General features: G+C 41.2%; 1 protein-coding gene and 1 long non-coding RNA gene across 15 annotated transcripts in view; one reads left to right on the top strand and one right to left on the bottom strand.

Moving 5' to 3' along the window:
- The window catches only part of pard3ab (par-3 family cell polarity regulator alpha, b), a 354,566-nt gene that overhangs the window by 249,135 nt on the left and 83,108 nt on the right, over positions 1 to 22,323 (top strand). For 13 of the 14 annotated variants that reach the window (XR_004898393.1, XM_036005564.1, XM_031292481.2 and 10 more), the window contains 2 exons: positions 10,096 to 10,326; positions 12,488 to 12,728. Coding sequence is in view for 13 of the 14 variants with exons in the window: in XM_036005564.1 (XP_035861457.1) it covers positions 10,096 to 10,326; positions 12,488 to 12,728 (472 nt within the window). In the remaining variant the exon portion in view is untranslated. The remainder of the gene's footprint in view (positions 1 to 10,095; positions 10,327 to 12,487; positions 12,729 to 22,323) is intronic. The other variant, XM_036005563.1, reaches the window with a different exon arrangement.
- On the bottom strand, positions 114 to 22,111 carry LOC116044929. Its single transcript, XR_004103779.1, has 3 exons — positions 21,965 to 22,111; positions 710 to 715; positions 114 to 124 (listed from the first exon to the last, which is right to left on the bottom strand). It is a non-coding gene; the product is annotated as an uncharacterized LOC116044929 (long non-coding RNA).

Raw genomic sequence — 22,323 nt, 5'->3', positions numbered from 1 at the left:
GTTTACATATAGGTTATAAGATAGATAGAAAGAAGAAAACTTTGTAACTGTAAAACATCAGTTTTCGTGTTCAATTGGGTAAAAAACCAACTTAAACCCCTCTGTCCCAGGCCCTTCATGTCATCTCAGATCTACCTTCACAGTCTATGTCTTCTTCATTCACTCTTTTGATTTTAAGATACAAACAGGATATGTGTTTGTTTATGTGATGATACGTTATACAACTTTGGGGAACACTTGCACTCTAAATGAACTGCAACCTGCCTCTGTGGCTTTGTAGAACAGATCGATCCATAACTGGTGCAGGACATGACACAAATTGAAACATGAACAACAATGGCTGACATTAAATTGCACATATTGATCTGCGAATACAAATTCAGTGGCTAACTTGCAGACAATGTTTCAGAAGGTTTATCCACCGCTCTGCTCTTTATGTGTGTGTGTGTGTGTGTGTGTGCGTGTGTGTGTGTGTGTGTGGTGTTCCCTGTGTTTGGTGTTTTGTTCGCTCCTGACAAGACACATTTGTCAGACTGCAGAGTGAAGACTTGCAGTCCCCGCCGCAGTTTAAGGTCGCTGACAAACATGGTTGTGAAAGCAGTCGGGTGACTACAGATTTGATTTTCTCCCGTTTGCCTCAGATGCGGCTGTAGTACTAATTGTGTGTGTGTGTGTGTGTGTGTTCGGAGAAGGACAGCAGAAGAAGCACTCTGTCCTTGGTTAAGGCAGCGGGCTGACAGCGAGTCATCTGTCATTGTCAAGTCTTGTGTATTTTCACCGTTGCCTTGGCTGAATAGAAGGCCTGCCTCTGATATCAGCGACTTGGACCAAAGACACAGATCCTGTCTTAGGAAGACTTGTAGAGAGGGAGAAAGAGAGCGATGAGAGCTTCAGAGTGTAGAAGAGAAGCTGTCTTGGTACTATTTTGCAAGTATGGCTGTGAACTCTCACTCGGTAGTAAAGTGTGAAGACAGAACCATGGAGGAAAAAGTGCAGCAAGAGGATCAAAAGAGGTGTTGAGGAAAAGCACAGATGGACACTTTGATTAGTATTTTAATACTTTTGTTGGAACCTTCAAACAGTGTGTGGGCAGCCATGAGATGGACAGGAGATTGTTTCCAACTTTCTGTCGTGTTAGGGTATCATGAGTCGGTAAGGATCAGATTGTGTGTTACGTATTTTAGAAAGTGTATCTGCCGTACGGTTGCAATGAGACTCGCAAAAGTTAACAACTTGACATAGGGCTGCACAATGTGTATATATATATGCACAGACGCAAGCTTTTATTTCGAAAAGTCAAAGCTTGCGGACTGTACCAAGCCGGGAGGGCATGAGACGGGCGGTCTCCAGGCTGCAGCCATACCAGACTCAAATATCCTTTGGGTCCCAGTTATATATATATATATATATATATATATATATATATATATATATATATATATAAACGCATTTTCAAGGCATTTGAGAAGGAAGGAGTGGTAGCATGCAAGCTCCCAAATTGACGCTCGTCTGAGTGGAGTTTTGGATAATGTTCAGCTTCGGCACCTTTACCTATATGCTAAAATATACAATGACTGAGGAAGCCTAGTGACGAGTCCATAGCAACCAGTGTTGAATTACCCAGTGTGCTTTGCTGAATGGTCTCAATGTTTTATTGTTTTATTTCATGTGAATACTAGTTTACTAGAGGAGTAACTTAGTATTTGAAGTAATGCAGTAATGCAGGAAGTGTGCATTTAGTTTCCATGCTTATTGTGTTTCCACAACAATGTCAGTGAGTAAATCTACTGAAATGGCCCCCACACCATAACAGAGGAGTGGGATGTGTAAGATGAGAATGCAGAGGTTAAGTCACGTATGTCATGGCTGTAAAAAAAAAATGGCTATCTGTTTATCTTTGCCAAGCGCAAACCAGTACAGAAGACATCAATAAATTGTTGGGGAGGGTCATCCCTTGTTTCCATATCATTTTGGAGGGTCATCTAAAATGTATTGCTGGTGAAGGGAGGGTCAGGTCTATTTTGATTAAAGATCCCAAAACTCCTCCGGTGGCCCCTGAAATAAATAACGAACAGTCCCTTAGTTGAAAGAGAATATCATCTAGCTGTCATTCTTTCTTTAGTGGTTTCTTTAATATTCAATTCAATGTTTAATTTTTTCAATAAAAGAATGTTGGAAATGATTTCCTTTCATTAGTTTTAAATTCAACAAGCAGTTTGTTGTACTTTAGCAGAACACTGAAAGCAGCAGAACTGAGTACACTTTAATATCTTTTTATTAATCGCACATAATATCGTTATCGCGATATTCAACGCTATCGCATATTGCATATTTTCCTCATATGGTGCAGCCCTAACTAAACATGCATCCTAAAGTCCATCAAGTCCTCATACCTAAATGACAAAGGTATAGTTGATATGGCTGTGAGGAGGTCACATGTAACAATCTATTTCTGTGACGTCCTGTTGTGTTCTTAAACCCCCCCAACAAATCACAAGTAGACTTTATATTTCACAATTACTGCTTTCTGTCAAATTGTTTATAGATCTTGACGTTTCCGACCTCACTTGAAGGCAGCTTCATTTCACAGGAGAGAGAGAAATAAAAGAGACGAGCGAGATATAGCGAGTGCTTTGTTGTTGCAGGAAAACATTCAGCTATTACACAAACTCCTGGGCAGTTCAGTGCTTGTGTTTAGTTTTTTTTTACCCTCATAGGGTTTTAAAACATTCTTGTGGCAGTGATAAAGTCAGTGATGTTTCCTGTTTCCTGTACGGGACTCTCACACCTCCTCAAAACACACTGACCAGTCTGATCTCCGGTTACGTGATCAGCGTGACGTGATGTTGCGTTTCTCCAAACGTTGAGTCGGTCTCAACTTCTCGTCAGAGGCCAGCTGTGTTTTTTTGAGTGTCCCCCACGCAGGCTGTCTGAACGCGGCCTTACACTGACCGATTTTGAGGGCACAGGTACTGGTTGTAATTGTTTTTAAGGTGGATATTTAGCGTGAACATTATGAGAAAAGGAGGTACTTTTCCAGTGGAATTCAATTAAAGTTCCCTAATGCTGTGGTCTAAAAGATTACTCCCTATTTTGTGTCTGGGGTTTATTTTCACTTTGCGGCCCTCTGGTGTCACTTTACCAATGTTTTTAAAAAATCCCAACTCCCCAGTAAGTATAAATGATCCATGGTACATTTCCCAAAGCCAAAACACAACCGTCCTGCTGAAACCAAAGACTGTGACAGCTCTGAGAGATGGGATATAGTAGCCCTCATCCTCTGAGCTGTGATTGGCTGAGAGGATTATTGACACAGGCCGCTGCCACATGTTGGACCTGGACACTCAGTGATGGAGGACAAAGCAGGACTGTTGGCAGTGTCCACAACTCCATGCAGACCTTTTCTTTAGTTCATCTTGAATCCCTGTGAGAAAGTGTCCTGTGAGTGATCCCATTTCAATTAACTTAACTCTTAACTTTTTAAAGTAGTTTTTTTTCTGTACTTTTACTTCAGTATCATTTGTTTCAAGTATTGTACTTTTCTACATTTCAAATCACATTTGTTACGGAGTAGAAAGAAAAGGTCTAGCGTTGTCTCTTATCGAAGCTGCTTTGTTCCCTTTTCAAATCACAAAAGACTGTGATTTAATTAAATAAGTATAAAAAGTATGAATATAAAAAAGTGTATCTTCCCCCCACCCTCTGTTAAAAAGTAACTCAGTAACTTTTACTTGAGTTGATTTTTTTGTACCGGTAATTTTACCTGTACTTCAAAGTACTAATAGTACGAGTTTCGAGTTTTACTCAAGGAGTATATTTGTGTACTCTTTCCACCTCTGGCTCTGTGTTTGTTGTTGTAAGCCTGTCACTGGTTAACACGGTGGGATCAGGTGTATCTGCACACAAGCAGGAGTGTCACTCTGTCCAAACACACTGACACTGATTACTCCCATCTGACTGACTGGTTGCCAGATTTGAAATAATCCTTTTTAGCTGTCTTTTTAAAATGTCTGTCAAACACTGTATGTGAGCTGTGTTCCCAGATCTGATTATTCACAATTTACTATGTTTTATGTCAAAAAAGATGAGCATGCTTTCCTTTTTTAAAGACCTCATATTATGCTAATTTTCAGGTTCATAATTGTATTTAGAGGTTGTACCAGAATAGGTTTATGTGGTTTAATTTTCAAAAAACACCATATTTTTGTTGTACTGCTCATTGCTGCAGCTCCTCTTTTCACCCTGTGTGTTGAGCTCTCTGTTTTAGCTACAGAGTGAGACCTCTCACTTCTGTAACATCTTTGTTGGGAGTCACACATGCTCAGTAGCTAGGTAAGGACTACTAGCCAGTCAGAAGCAGAGTATGAGGGCGTGCCCTGACAGTACCTAGGTAAGGACTACTAGCCAGTCAGAAGCAGAGTATGAGGGAGTGCCCTGACAGTACCTAGGTAAGGACTACTAGCCAGTCAGAAGCAGAGTATGAGGGCGTGCCCTGACAGTACCTAGGTAAGGACTACTAGCCAATCAGAAGCAGAGTATGAGGGTGTGTCCTGACAGTACCTAGGTAAGGACTACTAGCCAGTCAGAAGCAGAGTATGAGGGTGTGTCCTGACAGTACCTAGGTAAGGACTACTAGCCAGTCAGAAGCAGAGTATGAGGGTGTGTCCTGACAGTACCTAGGTAAGGACTACTAGCCAGTCAGAAGCAGAGTATGAGGGCGTGTCCTGACAGTACCTAGGTAAGGACTACTAGCCAGTCAGAAGCAGTGTAGAGCGGGCCGTGACAAGTAAGCTAGTGTGATCTAAAACAAACCCACTCCAGTCGGTAACCATGGCTACTTCTCAGCGGCACATGTTTGAACCAGAGTCTGATCCCGAAACACAGGCAGAACAACCCGAACCAGCTCCACATCCTAGACTGGAGCAAGACGTTTCAGAGTGGTAAGTTATTTAAATGTTAACAAATTAGTCTTTCATACGTAACTTTTTAATTCTGCACTGTCTCCTGGACATGGTGAACTCTTCGGACCTCTGCTCTAACTAGCTTGGTTTGAGGGAGTGCCATGCTAGCAGCTAGGCGCGCATTTGTCTCTGAAGTAAAGGCTGGACTACAATAGAGCTGTTAGGAGCAGTTTGTGAACAGTGTTTTCTGTTGGAGATGTTAAGTCCCTTTGGGGTGGACTTTGGACTTTTTCACTTTGTAAACCTATAACATGCACAAAAAGATATATAACACAATAAAGGAAAGGGGAAAAGCCAAAAAGCATAATATGAGCACTTTAAAGTATTTTATTCCAAACAAACACACACACACACACATACACACACACAGTACACTCTCTCTGGCCAGGTAAGCCTGACTGAACAGAACTGTTTCACCAAAAACCTAATCAGCAGATTAATTGAAAGTCTCTTAAAAAAAGAAAACTATGTTTTCATGTTTGTGACTAAATGCCATTTGTCAGATCTCCAACACAGTGTGAATGATCCTTTTCGTTAAGACAGCCACTGAAGTGTGACTGTAGTGAATGGCGCTGGGCAAAGCCTTTAGATAAAGTGGGTGTAGAGCGTGGAAAGCCAATCAGCCGGGCCCTCAGTGAGACGTTAAGGGAACAGGACAGGCTGATGAGAATGAATGGGAGGCCGCCAACCCCCCTCGCTTCTTCACTCTGCATTTATTCAATTTTCCATCTCTATTTTTTTTCCCCCTCTGTCTTTATTATTTTTTCGGTCAGTCTCACTGTAAACGAGAAGCTTGGGAATTGTTTTCAGCTTGTTTACAGATTTATTACAGATTATTCTACAACACTGGCAGGCCATTTGATTACATTTCTATATATTTTACCCTAAGAATAGAACATTTTACTTTGTTTCAAGAAAACCAAGGACACTTGGAATAATAATGGAAAAAAAACTGCCAATACAGTCAACGTAATGTGACTAAAATAGGTCCCTACTAAAGACTCAAATCTATACAAAATGGGCCACAAATATACATTTTAATTTTCAAAAAGGTGCAGACATTCCTGGGCACTGTAACTTGTAGCCAAAGTTGCTCAAAGAGGTGTAAATCTTTCTGTCTTTCACATTAATTTTTTTGTCTCCTCCTTCCTTACTCTCCCCTCCTTACTTTGTGCTGTTCTCCTCCTTTCTCACTCTTTTCTTCCCTTTCTCTCTCTCTCTCTCTCTCTCTCTCTCTCTCTCTCTCTCTCTCTCTCTCTCTCTCTCTCTCTCTCTCTCTCTCTTTCGCTCGTCGGCCTTCTTCTGCTACAGTAGCTCCAAAGTTGACACCACCCGGGAGATTAGGACTCTTCCGTTTACCTTCACACCCCCTCACCTTATCTTCTAACATTTATTTGCCACCGTACATGTTCTCAGCCTGAAAGGAGCCATATGGGAGCAAAACTGTATGCCCGCACCACTGTACAAATAGTCTTTTAGTTTAATTAAACTGTCATGTTTCTCCTATTTTGCTGTTGCTGTTATTTTCAATCAGAGCCACATCTTGTAATGAAATTCGTAGTCAGTCAGGAGGAATGTTGCACGCACACACACACACACACACACACACACACACACACACACACACACACACACACACACTCAAATACACAGATATACACACACACAAGACAGACAGACACACACACACACACACACACACACACACACACACACACACAAACACACAGACGCATACCAGACAGACACACACACACACACACACACACACACACACACACACACAAACACACACAAACACACACACACACACACACACACACACACACACACACACAAGACAGACATACAGACACACACACACACACACAAACACAGACACACACACACACAAGACAGACATACAGACACACACACACACACACACACACACACACACACACACACACACAAGACAGACATACAGACACACACACAAGACAGACAGACACACACACTCAAACACACAGATATACACACACACACAAGACAGACAGACACACACACTCAAACACACAGATATACACACACACACAAGACAGACAGACACACACACACACACACACACACACACACACACAAGACAGACAGACAGACAGACACGATCAGCTTCCTTCTTGGTGAAACAAACAGTGTCCAGGTTTAAATATGGTGTGCTGTTGTCAGAGTTGCTTATTGGTCCTCTGAGGCTAGGCATGTTCAGGTACACCAGCTGTTTCTTCTTTAGTCGTTGAGCAGAGATGCTCTATGGTGGGAACACTATTAGGGGGGGTGTGGCATTACTTATACGTAGCTAGTGTTGTGTGTTCACCGGTCGGCGGCCGCAGGAGTCCCAATGTGAGATATTGACATTGGATGTGCCACATTTTTGCCATATTGTTCATTCTATGAATCCAGCCAGTTCTTTTGCCAGACCCGTGTGCATAGTAGAAGCCTGGAAATACATCTTTCTGAGCGCATTTTAGTTCTTCCTCTGCATCATACCGTATGAAGAGAGAGCGCCAGTGTGTCTGAAATGGTGTTGTAGCATCTAGTGTCATGTCTGCAGAATGGAGCAGGTCTTTTGTTATTTTAAGCTAGAAATCTCTTTAAAATGGTAGAAAAGGAATGGCAGAGAATGCAGCCTGAGAAGGATGTGGTTTATTTCCTGGTTCTGTTTACCAGTGGACGTTCACCTTAAGGGTCATGGTTGGCTGGAGCAAATCCCAGAATCAGCCACAAAAATAAAAAGAAATTACTAAAATGACTCCACAGCGAAGACTCTGAGGTCATTTTTGGGCAGCTTTAGTTGCTGGTCATTTAGAATTGGCAGGAAGTGACTAGTTGTGTGAAATATGTGTCACGTTGCTTACTCAGTTCTTCATCCTCTTCCTCCATCCTCTGAAATCATCCTGTTCAAGTCATATTGTAACATAACTCTCATTATAATGTTGCTTCTCTTGCACTACATCATCCTTTATCCTTGAGAATATTTCAACACAGTCACTGTCAGTGTGTTCATGTTGATTCTGGACAGATTTTGTTCTAAAATATGTCATTAAGACGTGTTGAAGGTTATGTAAAAATACAGTGAAATCAGGATGGAACAGAAGTGAATCTAGATTGTAGGTCTATCTGCTTCAGTATGCTACAGATTGGGAAAACCTTTTCACTATAAGGCTACGTTCACACCGCAATTCTTAATGCTTAATTCCGATTTTTTGCTCAGATCAGATTTTTTTGTTAGGCTGTACACATGACCTTTTAAAATGTGGCCTATATCAGATTCCAGTGTGAACTGTTTGCGGTTTCAAACTGACCCGCATGCACAAAAGACCAATAACAACAACATCAGAGCACGCTGCTGCACTAAAGTTAGGGAGGTTATGGAGGAAGTAAGCATTTTTTCGCTTTTTATTTGTGTAATGGCGGCCGGAACATTAATGAGCCGGTGCTGAGGAGGAGAAGAATGAAGAGAAAGAGAGCCAAATTGGCTATTTTGGCCTTTTGCTGGGTTATGGCTGCAAATTCACTACAGAGGTCTGTGTGCATGCAGAGACGGAGCCAGGAGTGGTGGGACTGTGATGTGAATAGCTTCACAGAGATGAAGTTTATTCAAAACTTTTGGATGTCGAGGCCAACTTTTGATAAATGTCGATGTAGATTGACGTAAAAGTCGCATCAAATTCACCTTGGTTGTTCACACTGCGGCCGCATCGAAAAAAATCAGACCTGGGTCTGATTCAGGACCACATATAGAAGTGGTCTAAATCTGATATGTGTTCACACTACTTCTGAAGAAGTCTGACCTGGTCACTTGACCCTAAAAAAAAAATCAGATTTGGGCCACTTTTGCCTGCAGTCTGAACGTAGCCTATTTAAACACTTATTAATTGCTTAACTGCTACTTAGCAATAGTAGTAAAAACTTTGAATACTTTTTCACAGCATTGTTGCTGAACTCCTGCACATATTTTTGCTCCATTCCCAAGAGGAATTTCCTGAGAAAAAGTTAGGTTTGCCTCTCTTCTCAGCTGTTTGAAGTGAAGAAGAATGAGGTGGTAGCTGGTTAGCTGACACTGGTGTAGAATAGAAATGGACTGAAGTTCCTCATTAGATACTACAACATGCAGTAGAGATGTTTTGATACCGATACCAGTATCAGAAAAGCCTATGATACTGCATAAAATGCTGCTCGGTATCGGCAAGTACTGGAGTTTATGCACCGATCTGATACTAGGTGGCTTAGCCCTGAAGAAAATCTCCTTTATCCCTTGTGTTGTCTTTTTTCTGCGCTTCTTTTCACTACCACTGGATTCACCACATCCACTTATTACTACTAGTTTTACACTTTTTTTAGATTCATGGTCAATAAACCTCTTATATATGCATTATACCTCATTTTTGAGCTGAAATTATGAATTATTTCCACCAGTAGGTACGATTGAGTGGATTATCACAGACTGTCAAAGTTTGGAAACCATTTCATTGTTTTTTTTTTAAATGCTATAAAATGTAATAAAACACCCCAAGTTCTATGAAAGTAGTGATCTGATGATCTTTAATTTGACTTGAGAAGAGCGTCGTATGGAACAACCCATGTTATTTTTGGGCACTTTGCTTGAAAGAAACCCAAATTTCTGATGTAGAAACTTTCGAAAACAGGTCAAATTTGACCTGAGGATGACAGGAAGGTTAAAGTAGTTTATTTATGCCCTTATTCCATTATGACTCAAACTGGATAATAAAAGAAAGTTCTACGGCGTTCATTGTTTGTGTTTGTTCATGTTTCACAAAAAGTTTAACCTGAGCCAGACCAACAACAAAGATAGAAATCATATCATATCACATCCATACAGAGATAGTAGGATACACTACAGCTGTTAAAACATAATAAAATATATAACACACCGGTATCGGATCGGTACTCTTATCAGCCAACGCGCAAGTTCAGGTATCTTAATCGGTATCGGGAAGCAAAAAATGGTATCGGACCATCTCTAGTTTGCAGTATTAAGATGAAATATTGATGGGGACTTTTGACGGGGCCACCATTGTGGACTCAGTAGGTTTGGTGAAATGTTCCTCCAGTACATACCTCTGTATCCTCCCATCAGGTTCTTCCACAAAAGATGTGGGACCATCACTAGGCTTAAAGAAGTCCAGCTCTCTCGAGAGCCTCCAGACGGCTGTTGCCGAGGTAACCCTCAACGGGGACCTCCCCTTCCACCGGCCGCGTCCCCGTATCATCCGCGGGCGGGGCTGCAACGAGAGCTTCCGAGCCGCCATCGACAAGTCCTACGACCGACCCGCTGCAACGGAAGAAGACGATGAGGGCATGGAGACATGTAAGATATCCACCATTTGCACTCGGCCGACAGTTAATAAGACGGTCCTGTTTCTGAACAGTCCCAGGTTTGATCCCGCAGCGGCCACATCGGTGTGATTTCCATCAGCAGTCGGGAGTCCTGGCAGTGTGTTTCAGCAAGGAACCTCAACCCGAGTCACTGTATAGCTTCTGGAACATGTCTGAAATATGAAACTGTACAATGCTACTTCAGTGACATTGCATTGTGGGTTATTGAGATGGCACTAACAAAACAATGGTGTTCAATAACAAGGATTGATATTGAAACGGATAATGTGTCATGGATTTGGCTTCCCTACTCATGCATGGGAGTGACAGCATTCTGACTAATGATCACTATCTGGCAGCTGATTGGATCTCTGCTTGTGGCAATGGCATATCGCTGACTCAAGGTGTAACTATGCACTGCATCAGATAAGATAGACTTTATATAGCCCACACTGGATAAATTCCCTTGTCACAGCAGCTCAAAACTAAATTCACACACATCAGAATAAGAAAAATATACAGAAAGTATTATAAGAAATAGAAAAAATAGAATAAGAGTAATAGTATGAACTACAAATAAACTATAAACACCCTTATTATACACAGACAGGTATAACAAATATATATATATATATATATATATATATATATATATATATATATATATCATAATATATATCATACATGAGATAAGATGAATAGATTACACATTGCACGGTAGGAGGTGACAGTAATAAATATGAGGCATCTTAAAGAGGAAGAGTTCAGAGAATGTGTTAAGTTCTGTGATAGACTATTTCAATTTTATTTATAGTATCAAATCATAACAAGAGTCATCTCAAGACACTTTACAGATAGAGTAGGTCTAGACCACACTATAATTTACAGAGACCCAGCAATTCCAGTAATTCCCCCAAGAACAACATTGGTGAGGAAAAGTTCCTTTTAGGGAGAAACCTGGGACAGACCCAGGCTCTTGGTGGGCAGCCATCTGCCGCTGCTGGTTGGGGGAATGATGAACAGTGGCAATTTATAGTAACAATAAAGATAATGAAACTATGACTAGAAATAGTAGTTGTATCAGTTCAGGGCATAGCAGGGCATTAAGCTTCCTTCCAGAGTCAAAGTATTTATCTGTTTTAACTTTATTTTCTATTCAATGCTTCCTTTTAAGGCTAAATCTTGATTAGATTAATGGGTTACACTTTACTTGAAGGTATCTACATAAGAGTGACATGATACTGTCATGAACGTGTCATAAACATTATACTCTTTACACGTTTATGACATAACACTTCTTTTAGTAAGTGTCATTCGGTTTTTGTCATGACAAGTTATGGTTATGGTTAGAGTTAGGGTTCATGTGTCATGGCAGTGTCATGTGTTCATGACAGTGTCATGTCACTCTTATGTAGATACCTTCAAGTAAAGTGTTACCGATTAATTGAATTCTTGTGAATTTGAATTACACAGTATGGACGTTTTTGTTTACCATAAAAATGTCATGGGTACCACAATACAAAATACATAATCTCCAACACATACACCTATGAGTTCTTTCCAAGAGAGTAATAATGTAGCAAAGGCCCACATGATGCCGTCTCGTTCCTGAATTCTTCTTCCTTCTCACGTGGACATGACTTAAAACGTTTCAAACCCAGACGGCCTTCTTCCTCCTCTTTTTCTTTTTCACTTTTTAAATGTCACGTCCTCATAAAATGAAATAGGAATTGGAAACGAGACAGCAGTGTGCTGGTATTTTCATCTTTCATTTTACAAAAGAAACAATTTTTTAGAGTTTGGTTCTATACTCCTATCCATTTTACAGCCCAAATAATCTGACGTTTTTTATCTCATATTTTGTGAGAGCAACATGCAATTATACCATCAAATTCATGTATTGTTTTCTTCATTTAATAATTATCAAATGGTCTCTAAAGACAACTATAATAGGTAATTAAATTACACTAAGCCCGTTTTTGTGCTTAGACATAATTGCAGATTCATGGGACTTGCATAGATTTTCATATATTAGGCTTATGGATTTTGATATGTGCTACAGTTCTACTTAAAATGACTAGTTGATTGGTTATAAAGAATATGTTGTCCATTCTCCCCCGTGTTTCTTCCTGTATTTCTCTCCCTGTCTCCAGTGGAGGAGGACACGGAGGAGAGTTCCCGATCAGGGAGAGACTCTGTGTCCACGGTGGCCGACCAGACCCCGCTGTCCGCCAACGAGAAACCCCTGGTCAACGGCACCAATCGCACCAAAGAGGAGAAGAAGAAAGACAAAGACAAGGGAGGGAAGGAGAAGAAGAAGCCGGAGGGAGGGAAGGAGAAAGACAAGGGAAAAGCCAAGAAGGGCATGCTGAAAGGACTCGGGGACATGTTCAGGTAAGACTGTAAACAACCTGTAAAGAGCCCCTTGTGTAATCATTTTCAGCGTCGTTCATTTGTACTCTTTGGGTCTACTAGAACAGGGTTACATGCTGTGATGTTCAAAAAACATGTTATGTTTCTCATACTCCCCGTTGCTGCAGCTCCTCTGTCTCAAACACTCTGTCTGAGCTCTTGACCCGCCTTCCTTAAAAGCCCCGTCTGCTCTGATTGGTCAGCTGGCCCACTCTGTTGTTGGTTGTAGATTTTGCTTCATGGAATATCGTTACTTGTTTATTCCCTCCACCAAGACTTTTTTCTTGATAGTTTGGGGACTTAAATACACAATCTACTACAACACAGTGTACTAAGTAAGTACACAGCGTGTTCAGAGTTTGTCTTGTGTTGTAAATGCATTGTGTAGCAGAGATATTTTTCACTTTTACTCTATTATTATCTGCCAATCGCACAATGTTAGCACACAACATTCCCAAACTATTCTAACATTTACAGAGTATATAAATGTACTCTGAATCTGATATCGGGGGGGGGACTGAGATGTATTCAATGTCAGTGCATCTGTCCAAGACACTCTGATCAATATCTCCTGCAAACAGCTGATAGTATGTCATTATTGAGTGAGTCTTGTGTGCTGTCCTACTGTGTGAACAGAGTCCTTTAAATTACCAGAGGCTTATACTACGAAGCAAGCTCAACATGCCATGGATTTACGTCCGTTACCCGGCTTCATCAAATCTAACAACCGCGGCCTGGCATAAGGTGTGACCTGACGGTGTTCACCAACTTGTTCAGTCAACCCAGGGTTTCCCAATCCAGCGATGAGCGTGTTCACATAAAAGGGGCGGTGTTTGCTCCATATGACGAATCGCAAACATGGACATTGGACAAGTCTGCCAGCAAACGATAATCCTACAGAAATATATAGAACACAGACACGTGATACAGGCAATACAGCTGCTGCTGCTAAACCCAGGAAGAAAAGTTGGCAAAACATTACCGACGCTGTAAATGTGTACAAGGCTTATCAATATCACTGCCCCATCAGTCAGAAACAACAAGATCTAACCTAATTACACTTGTGCATTCCATTAACTTTCGTTGCTGTAGCCTATTCTTTTAGTTGTTTAAGTGATCGTGGGAGCAAATAAAACATAAATGTAAAAACATAATTCGCATTGGCAACATACGGCTCAAGAAGCTGACAAAGATACGTAATTCCCTCCGCTGAAAATCTATATCTTTCATAAAAGTACCCATCAAGGAAAGTCAACGGGTTTTGTTGGTCTTTCAATGTTTTAACTTTTCTGAGCGCACCTCTCTCTCTCCACGCAACGAGCTCCAGCGGATCTTCTAAGAATGGTGACGCCGATATCTTTCGAGTATTGATTGGTCAGTAGGTTGTGCTTGATCTCTAATCTCCAACATAACCTTCCCCCAAGCAGGTTAGGTGGTCGGCATAAATTACCATGGCGACCCGGTAAAAAGTGACCCACCGTTGTGATACACAAAACCCTGGGTTGAACCTGAAGTTACCTCGGTAACCCCACATCATGCTGCGTAGTACAGGCCTCTGGTTGGTACATCTGTTCACACATGGACAACTTGTCATATTCTTTAAACAGATTAAACATGTAGCTCACTGTATGGAGGGTGGGATGTAGCTAAAAGAGCTGTGTGATTTCTTCTGGGAGTGAGACAGGTGGACAGGACGGGCCTGAGCTGTGGATCTAAAGATGTGTGAGGAAACACTAATTAGACTCCAGACAACTTGACCTTTGTGGTTTATTTTCCCCGGTATTAATTGTGTCTCTGCAGCCTCGAACGTTCTACCTGTCGAACAATCCCTCACAGCTGAAAGTGACAGCACGCTGTGCACACACATCCCATTAGTGTACAGTCTATACATTTCCTCCACTTTCTCCGTCCCAATCTGATTGGTTGGGAAGCCGGCCAGTAATATACCCGTATATCATATTAGCCAAAGTGGCGGTGACAGGGAAGGGAGAACAGTGACTCTTGTCTGAGAGAGGGAGGTAATGAGGTCCACAGAGATGGAGAGAGGGGAGAGGATGAAAAGATGGAAGAGAGGGAGATGCAGTTTGGTACAATGGGTAAAGAAAGAAAAACAACACGTATTGCTGGAGACAAACTGAATGACAGAGAGCCATAATATAATAATAATAATAATAATAATACTGTCTAAGGGAAGAGAGACAGATGAAGTGAGCTGGAGGAGGATATCAACAATGAGTAGAGATGGTGCCATAGCATTTTTTGCTTTCCGATTCCGATACCTGAACATGGGTATCAGCAAATACCGAGTACTCATCCGATACCAGTTATATATTTTATTATGTTTTCACAGCTGTATACTACTATCCCTGTATGGATTGAATATGATTTCTATCTTTGTTGTTGGTCTGGCTCAGGTTAAACTCTTTGTGAAAAATGAACAAACAATGAACGTCACAGAACTTTCTTTTATTATCCAGTTTGACAGTCAGTCATAACTGAAAAAGAACATAAATAAACTACTTTTAAAGGATTTATTTTTTGGGGGGGCTTTTCTTCCTTTTTTTAATTTTTGACAGGACAGCTAGGTGAGAAAGGGGAGAGAGGGGGAAGACATGCAGGAAATTTGTCATAGGTCCGATTCGAACCCTGGACCTCTGCGTCGAGGCATAAACCTCTCAGTATATGTGCACCTGCTCTACCACCGGCCACACTTAAAGGAGATTTTCTTCTGGTCTAAACTATGTGGTATCAGATCGGTGCATAAACTTCAGTACTCGCCGATACCGCTAGCAGCATTTTAGGCGGAAACGGAGGCTTTTCTGATTCTGCTATCGGTATTGGAACATATCTAACAGTGAGACGTCAAAATTCATGTGGATTACATTTATTTTAAACTTATTCTTGACCCTGTAAATAGCAATTTCATTAAAAAAAAGCTGGAGTTATCTCAGTTGTCATTGAGAAGCCTCAGACAACGGCAGATCCTTAAGATGGTGTAGTATTCAAATTATGAAAAAGGGAGAGCAGTGAATGAGGGTGTACTCGAAAGAATGAGGGAGGACAGTCAGAGAGCTTGTTTGTGAATGAGAGCAGAGCAGTGGGCTTGGCTGTCAGGAGCTCAGATTAAGCTGTTTGGCCCTCAGGGGCCTCTGTAAGGGCCCGAGCCAGCACAGCTCTGTGTCAAACAGGTGGGAGCACTTCAAATGACACCAGATGACTTCTAATGGAGCAGCAGAGAGACTCATGGTGGCACGGTGGCTCAGTGGTTAGCACTGCTGCCTCACAGCAAGTAGGCACTGCAGAGGTCGATCCCCCCAGTCCTGGCAGGGCCTTCCCCGTTTTTGCGTGGGTTTCCTCCTGGTGCTTCGGTTTTCTCCCACCATAAAGACATGCATGCTAGGTAACTAGGGCTACAGTGGAAAATTAGCCGACTGGCTAACACCTGAACATTTACAGAAATGTTGATTAATGTGCATTGTTCTAATAAATATATCTTAAATGGGAAGCAGTCAGGGAAACACACACACAAACACACACACACACACACACACACACACACACACACACACACACACACACACACACACACACACACACACAAAATGGAGCAAACAGTGGGATGCACATGGACTTGCAAATACTGCAAACTTGTAAAAGCATGCATAGTTCACACTCATACACACGCTGGAATAATTAGTAGGGAACACACATACTGTACATAGAGATATATATTGTACTGACAGACATGGGAGGCTGCAAACTGCACACACATGCAGAACTATTTGGAAATCACAAATCCAGATACTAGGCCACACAGCGCAGTAATCCTCTGTCCTCTCATACACTCAAGCACACATTAAAATCCAGCTTTTTTCCTCTCCTCCCAGATGATAACGATCGGTGTGCATTGTTGGAACACCAGTGTTATGGCGCTCTTATTGGCTCAATATTGGCCACATCACGGTTCCATTAAAACTCGGTCTCGCTGCCTGTTTGATCGGCTCTCAGTGTTTACTGGTAGAGACAGCTGTGTGTTCCAAAATAATGATGCGTGATATATTTAACCCATCTGTATGTCGACTCAGGATCAAGGACTCACCTTAAAGGAATAATCCACCAGTCTTATTTCAGAACACTTGTGATACACCTTAGCTCATGAAAGCGTTACCATTTTCTCTTCTGAACACAAGATGTAAGGTTGATTTTAAGAAGAGAAATGATTTCATAGTGTTGTTAGCTATGTAGTTAGCTTTTATTTTTCCCCTTTGTGTTAGGCACATTGCACTCAAAAAGAAATCTAAAAAGCACAACATTCGGAAGTTCAAAACGGAATGAACCGAACATCTACAGACAAACACCTCTTTGTAACACCCACATTGTTTGATTGACAGGTGATATGTGGGAGCTACAGTTTAGCAAACACCACAGCAGTGAGCGCTTAGCAGCAAAAACGTTACTGACGGGGGGAAAAAGTTCTAAGAATTTGCATGTTTCACTTGTGTTGGTGTCACCATGTCATGATGAAACAGAATGCAAATGTGTGTGTTGGCCCAAACCACCGAGGGTGGATGTGTCGAGTGCATCGTTACTGTTTTCTGAAAGCGTAAAAAGGTGCGGCCCGATCACACTACCAACTGTGATGTGAGCATGTTAGTTCCCCTGAGTGGCTTAACAGGATGTCAAGAACCCCCAATGAGTGTCATTTGTGTTTGAGTGAGCGTGCGTGCGTGCGTGCGTGTGTGTGTGTGTGTGCGTGCGCGCGCGCGTGCATATGTGTGAATCAGTGAATGCTGCAGGAGTGTCAGGGAGCTTGTACTTTCATGTGTGTTTGCAAGTAGGAGAGGTGGCTCAGGAGTGGGAGGCCTGTAGAAGTCAGAGGTGTGTGTGTGTGTGTGTGTGTGTGTGTGTGTGTGTGTGTGTGTGTGTGTGTGTGTGTGTGTGTGTGTGTGTGATCAACAGAGCTGCTACTGCCTGACCCTCTCATGTCTTGAAGGCCTCACACTCAGTCCCAATCAAAGTCTCATTACCATCAACCACTGCCAACAGAGCAGCCTGCCAACCCTGTATCCATCTCTCTCTCCCTCTCTCACACTCACTGTTCATCACTTGGACTCCGAAGCAACACCCAGCCTGTTAGCTTGGCACCAGCAAAGATGGTCGTTGCCCAGAAATACGAGGGCTGCGCTAATTTTGCAGTGGTTTTAGTGCGTGTGTGTGTCTTTGTGCGTAAGTGTGTTCTCGTCATGAACAAGTGAACAAGCCTGAACATGGAAAAGGCTCACGCTGTGACAAGCTTCACGATGTGTTGCAGAGGAAACACTGTGGCCATTCTCCCCGTCTGCCCATTGGTTTTCTCAGAAACTCGCATTTTTTTAGTAGAGGTTTGTCAAGGATGGTGGAACATTTATGCATCATGGGTACAGAACAGAGCTTGATGAGATAAGCTGCTAATAGCCACGGTTAACAAACTGCTGATAATGTTGCATTCATCGTTAATTATTGCTCGTAGTTCCAGCTGTGCCGACAAATTCAGACTTGACTGGCAGTCATAGAAGGCTGTAATGCTTATTACATACCAAAAAAAATAAACAAATGTTGGATGAATGAAATATTGAATGATAACTTTGCTATTCTTAGATCCTACTAGAAAACAAAATCTGAAGGTGGCACTTAGCTGTACCTTTAGCTAAATGCCAACATTAGCATAACAAATATTAGCATCAACATGCTAATGTTTAGTATGTAAAGTTTAGCACATGATCTTCTTAGCATGCTAACTCACAAATAATAACATATTAGCATGCTAACATGTTAGTATTTGATGTTAAATGAATCACAAAATACAGCTGAGGTTGATAGCCAGTCACTTTAGCGTAGCGGTATCCTAGCATGATTTTTTAGTGAAAATGTTTAAGGTTTTTGTCAGAGATTAAGAAACGCAATAGTTTCATCCAATAACATGACATGGCAAGATGGCAAATAAAGTAATGATTTTGTAATCCTCATTACATTTTTGACATTTTATTCTGTAGATGCACACTGTCTAACTTGCAAAAAATGTATAAAGTTTAATAGTAGGCAACGTTTCGGTACTAGAACATCTTCAGGCAAATGGTGTTACATCCTGAGAAGCCATCTTTTGTAGGTTTTTTGTTCACCAATTCACAACTTCCACATGAAATCAGGCAGGTGGAAGCCTACTATTAAACGTCATATATTTTTTGCAAGTTAGACAGTGTGCAGGAGTTTTCTTTGCAACTTTTGACCTGCTTGCCCCCCTCCGACGCACCTGTCTCACGTTGTAGATGTGCAAATAATTTTTTTTGTACTGATTCTGTAGATGCCATCATGCTGTGATCATATTTTAGTGACATTCATTTCCTGACTTCATCCTAAATTCACCACTTTTTACAGATTTACCAACTATTGATTTCAATATGCCACCCAAAAGATCCCACTACACCACCAGTCTTGTTCTCACTTTTTGTGCGGTTCAAAGGATTAGCAGTGACACACAGGTTGTCTGCTGAATAGAATAATGAATCCTTGACATTTTGAAGTTGTCTTTTCCAAACCACAATCACCCGTCAAAGCCTCTTTATTGATGGTGTTGGGCTCACAAGACGGTCCCTGGAATATAAGATTATTAAATGCCCTGGTGTCATGGTTAATACTCTGTCGCCTCTTCAAAGTTTTCTTATTCAGTCATAAATCTGGGTGTGTATGTGTGTGTGTGTGTGTGTGTGTGTGTGTGTGTGTGTGTGTGTGTGTGTGTGTGTGTGTGTGTGTGTGTGTGACAAGGGGAGTTAGGCTGTCTTTTAAGGGGCTGTTAATGAAAGTTAGTGGTGTGGAGAAAGAAAGTGTCAAGCGTCTCTCGCCGTGATAGATCACTCCTGCTCTTAGCATTAACGGCGGGCCGTCACTCTGAGCATTTCAGGCTGCCGCAGTTAAATTAATCAGGTAATGGATCTTAGTCTCCAAGCTCCCTCCACCTTCACTGCACTTTCTCCTACTCATTCTACTCATCTCATGGTTTTCCTCACTTTGTCTTCTGGACACTTGGGAGCTGCTTAATGCCTCATTGCTTTGACACATCACAAATACCTTTGGGTCACCACAGATGCATTTAGAGACTACATATTATATAGAGGCTACATAAACAAATGATCAGAGCAGTTTGTCTATTAGTCTCTCTCGGTGTGGGTTTGTCTATAGGTTTTGGTGGAATATTTTTGTAGTTCTTGCCTTTATTTGATATTCATATAAAATGCAAATGCAAGTTCCCAGCCACACTTGAACCAGGGGTGTTGCGATTACAAAGACAAAGTCTTCGACCTTTTGGCTAACAGAATGCTACATGGTGGATTTTGTTTGAAGAACTCATCTTAAAAAGTTAGTTTAACCCTCTGAGGATGAAAGACGCTCCAGCGCGTCTGGACGATGTTTGACAAAAAAACTCCTTCTCAAATAGCGATATTACAAAATTTCATTTTGACATTTATTTACTATTTTAATCATATATAGACTAAGACTTTGGTGAAATTAAAGGTGCAGTAGGTAAGACTTATAAAACTAACTTTTTGTCATATTTGCTGAAACTGACCCTATGTTCCAGTAGAACCACATGAAGCAGGTCATTAAAAAACATCCGGCTCCTCTGGCTCCACCTACAGCCTGTAGTGGGATTTACAAAAATCCACAGCTCCCTGTTCAGATGCACCAATCAGGGCCAGGGAGGGTGTCTAACTGTTCAGATGCACCAATCAGGGCTGGGAGGGTGTCTAACTGTTCAGATGCACCAATCAGGGCCAGGGGGGGTGTCTAACTGCATGTCAATCACTGCTCATCCACACGCATTCATTCTCCCTTGTGGGGGGAGGGGCTTAGGAGACCGTTTTGGGCTTTAGCGGAAAGGGGGGAGGGACTGAGAAGTTGTCGATGTTAAAATTTTTTGGCTAAGTCCTGGATCTTCACAATCCTACCTACAGCACTTTTATTTTCAAGCACCAAAACAATTGGTACAACACATCATGAGTTAAAGTTTGTTTTCAAAAGAGATTTGAGGAATTTCAAAAAGCTAACCTCAACGTTTCAGCTTTAGTGCCAAATTATCTCTTCACACATTGCTCTGCGACAAATTTGGCTGTCACTATACGGAAAGCTGAGTTTGTTCTGAACATTTAAATATGAAACACACAGGGATCAGTTATATGCAAATACCTTAAAAAAAGGTCAATTTAAGAAGATATGTGAAAATGCCCTTAGACCTCAGAGGGGTAAAAATGAAAAGGTTTGTGTTGTTAGTCTTTGGATAAACTTCATACAGATTTACTCAGTGTGACAAATCACCAGCACATGTGATGATGGGAAACCAGATTCAGTAGTAGCCATCTAATGTCTGCCTTGCATATTTTTATGAGATCTACCAGCTGCGGAGCCACTCTGTTTGGCGCATGCACTGGATGTGTGTTGATTCTTCTTTGTGACGCTTTGATGCCAACGCAGTGATTGGCTAGTGCTCAGTTCCTGTTGGTTTTTGGCCTTTAGGATGCCAGGGTGCTGTTAGTCCGAATTTGATCCATTTTCTTGTAGGTGAGGAATATGTTAACACTTGAATTGCATAAAACTGTTGCTTTTACAAATATCCCTGCACATTAAACTAGGGCTGGGCGATAATCATAGTTCATATTTAATAATAAGCTATTGCACTGTTCAATCCCTGCACTGTTCACTTTTGCACTACCATCATTGCACACACTCTACCATAGCACCTTATCATGGTCATTGCATCACATGGTCAGTCCATACCAGACCTTGTAATCACTTCACAAATTGTTAACTCTTTAAATTTCTGTGAGTGATTTTTATGTGTGTAAGATATGTATGTGTATGTGTGTGTTGTGTTATGGTTGTCTAAGCTACTGGATGCCTAAAATTTTGTATATCTATCTATCTTTCTATCTAATTCAATATGATAATGTATCGTCTTTCAATGGAATCATATCGTGATAAAATCATATATCGTGATATACAATTACGTTGTCTAAATTGATAATAACAAGCACATTCTAACTCCATTTTCTCAGAAAATCTGTTGTGAAACATTTTGAGGGAATATAATTTGAAGAATTGCAGATTTGTTTTAATATCACACTATTTTTGTGCATGCACGTAAAAATAGTCAGCATATTTCTGTAATTTCACTTGAAACTGTTTACCACATTATTGATGATTACTTATCTAAAATCTCATTGTAAAAATGTATTTTGTGAAAGCGCCAATAGTCAACCCGACAATATCGCCGCAATATGGACATGGATGTATCTGGTCAAGCATATCGTGAGATCTGATTGTCTCCGTATCGCCCAGCAGTGGTAACCATGTTCTGTTTTCTCATTTTCTTGGTTTCTTTTACTGTTTTAAAATGAGTTGTGATTTTCTTCTCATTCTTTCTTCATTCTCTTTGATTAACACACACACAGACACTCACTCACTCACACACACACACACACACACACACACTATTTCTTTATTTACTTTCTCTTCATTATTAGCTTTTTCATTTTCCCATTCTGAC

Source organism: Sander lucioperca, chromosome 9 (assembly GCF_008315115.2).
Source record: "Sander lucioperca isolate FBNREF2018 chromosome 9, SLUC_FBN_1.2, whole genome shotgun sequence".
Lineage (NCBI taxonomy): Eukaryota > Metazoa > Chordata > Actinopteri > Perciformes > Percidae > Sander > Sander lucioperca.
Note: the sequence above shows the minus strand (reverse complement) of the source record. Positions and strands in the feature narration are given on the sequence as shown.